The sequence below is a fragment of the Sinocyclocheilus grahami genome, unplaced genomic scaffold, assembly GCF_001515645.1.
Source record: "Sinocyclocheilus grahami isolate Dianchi unplaced genomic scaffold, SAMN03320097.WGS_v1.1 scaffold86.1, whole genome shotgun sequence".
NCBI lineage: Eukaryota > Metazoa > Chordata > Actinopteri > Cypriniformes > Cyprinidae > Sinocyclocheilus > Sinocyclocheilus grahami.
The window spans coordinates 241,743-246,824 of record NW_015505265.1 but is presented as its reverse complement, the minus strand read 5'-3'; the positions used below and the strand labels follow the sequence as shown (position 1 = coordinate 246,824).

Here is a 5,082-nt window from a genome sequence, read left to right as displayed (position 1 = left end):
CTTATATAGACAGGTTTGTGGCTTTCCTAATCAAGTCCAATCAGTATAATCAAATACAGCTGGACTCAAATGAAGGTGTAGAACCATCTCAAGGATGATCAGAAGAAATGGACAGCACCTGAGTTAAATATATGAGTGTCACAGCAAAGGGTCTGAATACTTAGGACCATGTGATATTTCAGTTTTTCTTTTTTAATAAATCTGCAAAAATGTCAAAAATTCTGTGTTTTTCTGTCAATATGGGGTGCTGTGTGTACATTTAATGAGGGAAAAAAATTTACTTAAATGATTTTAGCAAATGACTGCAATATAACAAAGAGTGAAAAATTTAAGGGGGTCTGAATACTTTCCGTACCCACTGTATATGCATAATAAGTCATTATAAATTAATTATTATTTTATTATTATTATTATTATTATTATTTTATTAAAATTATTATCAGAATCAGAATATAAAATTTGTCATTTTTAGGCTGCATTAGTACACAGACTCATTTCCGTTAAGTGTGATTTCTAAGATCTATACTAATATTATTCCCTTACAGTGCAAATAATGTTACCATTAATGTACTCCAGCAGTTTTGACCTAGTTATGGCTTTGTAACTGCAGGTTATCAGATTTCTTACCGTTTGGATATCAACGACCCCAACAAGTTCACCACGGTTGAAGTGGGATCCAACGCACGTCAGTTCACAGTAACAGGACTGATGCCAGAATCAGCGTATGTGTTCCAAATCACAGCGCGCACTCAACAGGGCTGGGGACCCCCGGAGGAGGCCATAGTCATAACGACAGAAAAAAGAGGTATGCTTGAAGGGTCAATGTTCAGTTGTGTTGTTATCAAATTTTTCAGTGATTTATTGTAGAATCATTTACAGTAACATTGACAAATCGGATGTGACTACTACTAAATTCACTGAAAAGCTTATGTTTCGTGTGGTCAGTTTGTCCAAGCAGAATGTCAGCTGATAAACAAACTTTCAAAACAGCATTTGGCCCTTCGGAGCTGACTGTGTTTAAACCCAAGCTCAAAATTAGCCGCAAGCCTGGTCTGTGAAACATGCATATGCCCAGCAGTGACTCATTACACATGTCCCACAGAGCGGCCACAGCCCCCTCGACGACTCACCGTACCTCAGAAAGGGGTGGAGTCTAATAAGCTTCGACTTCATTGGACGGCGGGGGGCGAAGGCTCTTCCCCAGTGCGCTACTTTACCCTGCAGACATTAGAGCTGCCGGACGGCGAGTGGAAGACCCACACATCCACCATCAGTCATAATAACACCTCCTGGGAGGTGGATAGGTAACACACGCGCACATATCTCTCTCTGATTAGTCATAACTGCCTGTGCCGGCAACGGCTGGTACAAGAACAGTCACTATTAATAGCATAATGTGCTTTAGCTCTGACAGACAGAAGACATTAAAATACACAGGATGGAGTTACACTCGAGGTCATTGTAAGTTTGGAATATACAGACATGGAAATAATTGAAGCTATAATTCAACAAGGAAATCTTTTCTGCTGCACAACAAAAAAAGTAACAAAAACATGATTCAGACATGGTTGAGCCATGTTTTTGGACCATATAAGCCCCATGTTGTTTTGTTTTGTTTTTTGTTGTGTTGTGTTTTAACCATGGTAATACTATGGTGTTTGTTTTTGTTTTTGTAAATATGCCACAGTAGTACCATTTCCTTTTTGTGGATATGTACTGTGTTGTACCATGGTAACACTGCTTTTTTTTTGAGACATTGTACAATGTTAATACTGTTTTTATTAAAAACATTTATGTACCATATAAAATTTTTGGGATATGCACAATGCTATTCTCTGAACTACCATATAAATACCACAATTATGATAATGATTTAGTCCCATGGTATTTATACCATCACTTCACCTCACATAACTGCTACTGGGTGAGAGAGGCAGGGTGAGAATGAAAAGGGTTAAAATGAAACAATCTCAATTGGACTGAATCAAACAAAGCTCTTCAATTTACAAGAATGAAATTACACAAAACATGTAGAATATTTTATATTATGGCCATGCAGTGACACTGATGAGATATCATTAAGGATAAAAAAGGAAAGTGAAATCAACAGATAGCCAGAGTGAGAGTAAGAGAGAGAGAGAGAGAGACTGCAATCACAATCAGACTGACCATCGGGTGGCCTAATGTCTAATCACACATCCATTCAGCTCCACCCGCTCGCTAACCTGTTTTCTGCTCTCCAGCACTAGCTCATATTCTTTCACCCTGCCTGTTCGTTCTTCTCATCATCACCTGTCTGATTCATGCTGTCATCTTCGTTCACATCTCTAAATGTCCACTTGCATTAAGGAGAAATATATATTGAGCTAAAGGACTTGCCTCCCCATAACACCATCTTTCTCAACCTGTTTTGTAATGGAACCATGGGAGCATTTCTGCATTCAGTACAACTCGATTACCCACAACCCACATGCCTTTCCTTTTAATTACCCACATATGCCTTTCACTGACATTCAATGACTCATCATAAGCCATCTTCTGACTGCAAAAGAAGCACAGAAGATGAATCTGAAGCGGCATGGATAACACGAAAAAGTGCATTTGCACAGACATTTTAATGTGGCACGGAGTCAAAATAAATGTAAATGTGTTTATACTCCGAATCACAATCGTGAAAAGCAGTCACTATGTTTGGAGTACAACTGTACTACCCTTACAATTTCTGCAATATATACAGTAGTACACAGTATGCAGATTTGAGAATGCAGACAATATCTGGATTGACTGTCGTTTATAGGAATTTTAAATCGTATTTAATGTGATTAAATTATGCACACCGATCAAAAGTTTGGGGTCTGTAAGATTTTTAAAAGAAGTCTCTTACGCACACCCAGGCTTTTGTTTGATCAATAATACTGTAAATAGAAACAGAAGTATTGTGAAATATTGTTATAGTTTCAAATATTTTATATTCTGATTTTACATGTTAAATAATTCCTCTCATGGCAAAGCTGAATTTTCCAGTCTTCAGTGTCACATGATCCTTCAGAAATCATTCTAATGTGCTGATTTGGTGTTGAAGTACATTTTTTATTATTATCAATGTTGAAAACAGTTGTGGTGCTTAAAATTTCTTTGGAAACCATCATACATTTTTTTATCAATAGAAAGTTCAAAACAACAGCATTTATTTGAAATACAGTTCTTTGTAACAAAGTTTTACTGACCTCAAACTTACTGACCCCAAACATTTTAAACAGTAGTGTATATTTCATCCATATTTAATAAATGAATGTTTATTTTATGGACCATAGTGAACCACTTGATTTCTTTCATTTCCTACTTCAGTTCATTTCAGAGAGCCGATTATTACGTTCTGAATTTTTCCATAACCTATGCGACAATGTAAAGGTCCCTATTGATATGTGCTTGATCTACTATTTATGTCCTGTATAGTTTGTGTATATGTGTTGGTACAGTGCTTTGCTTCAGTTTGTCTCGTTTTCTTTCTCTCACTGTCACGTACACATTTTTCATAATTGCATGAACCGAGTGTTTTGAACCAAGAGGATGTTTGTGTTAAAACCATCTTGATTCTCAGAGGAGTAAATGCCTCCAGCTATTAAAACAGAAATGCCACTAACAGTCCTCGTCTTCAACACCCTAATTATAAGCACACACACACACACACACACACACACACACACACACACACATAAACACTCACAACAGCACAAGCACCCTCACAGTCTTGATTCTTAAATTCCTAATTGCTCACTTCACACACATGCACACACACAGACTCAAAGTTTCCCTGATGGCCCACTTTGATATACATTACCCACAACCCTGTGTCCCCTTCCCACATCCCCTCAAAGTTTGAAAAACAATAACAAATATGTGCAGTTGGCTAATATTAACTAATGATAAATGAATAATGATTATGATAAACATGAAATTCTCAATAATTACTTGAGAGCCCGGTATCTGTTCAAGGTTGAACTTGAGCAAGACATTGTGGGTTGAGCAGACATGTCTACCCAATGGATTGGGATGTATTCTTTTGACTGTATTCATGAATGCATTTTTTATGTTAGGTTACCTATAGTATGAAGTTCTTTCTCTGATTTTCTCAAAAGAAGCATAAAAATGCATCACTTATGGTTCCTTTTGGTACGTGAGAATGATCTAGTGTGTGTGTGTTGAAATGTATCTCTTTTCTTGTAGACTGAAGCCATACACCTCTTACAAATTTAGAATGATGGCCACAAATGATGTGGGAGATAGCGCCTTCACCAAAGAAACTGAGCCAGTTGCCACTCTGCAGGACGGTAATACTAGATTCTGTGTGTTGTGCTAAGTGAATTATAATTTTTTAGAGTGCTTTTTGGATTTGAGTGTTTTTTTTTGAGAATTTTTTGATGAGAAAACAAAGATATCAGACAGGGATAGATAGACAGACAGACAGACAGACACAGATAGATATATAGATAGACAGACAGACAGACAGACAGACACAGATAGATATATAGATAAACAGACAGACAGTCAGACAGGGATAGATAGACAGACAGACAGACAGACACAGATAGATATATAGATAAACAGACAGACAGACAGACAGGCAGACAGAGATAGACAGACAGACAGACAGAGATAGACAGACAGACAGACAGAGATAGACAGACAGACAGACAGAGATAGACAGACAGACAGACAGAGATAGACAGACAGACAGACAGAGATAGACAGACAGACAGACAGAGATAGACAGACAGACAGACAGAGATAGACAGACAGACAGACAGAGATAGACAGACAGACAGACAGAGATAGACAGACAGACAGACAGATAGACAGATAGATAGATAGATAGATAGATAGATAGATAGATAATATTGTATTTTTTACTAATATTCAATAATATTCGATAATATAAAATTTTGAATTTGAATACAGACAGACAGATCAATTCATTAATTGATTGAATGTGTTTGTCTGTGTGTTTAGTGCCAGATGAAGCGCCTGTCATTTTAAACGTCAAACCTTCAACCACAACATCTGTGATTGTCCAGTGGCAGG

The 5,082-nt window shown here is 37.2% G+C and overlaps 1 protein-coding gene across 1 annotated transcript in view; it reads left to right on the top strand.

Moving 5' to 3' along the window:
- sdk1b (sidekick cell adhesion molecule 1b) overlaps positions 1-5,082 on the top strand; it is a 129,699-nt gene that overhangs the window by 111,191 nt on the left and 13,426 nt on the right. Inside the window, exons 29-32 of the mRNA XM_016274350.1 lie at positions 611-805; positions 1,103-1,304; positions 4,228-4,331; positions 5,011-5,081. Of these exons, the coding sequence (XP_016129836.1) occupies positions 611-805; positions 1,103-1,304; positions 4,228-4,331; positions 5,011-5,081 (572 nt within the window). The remainder of the gene's footprint in view (positions 1-610; positions 806-1,102; positions 1,305-4,227; positions 4,332-5,010; position 5,082) is intronic.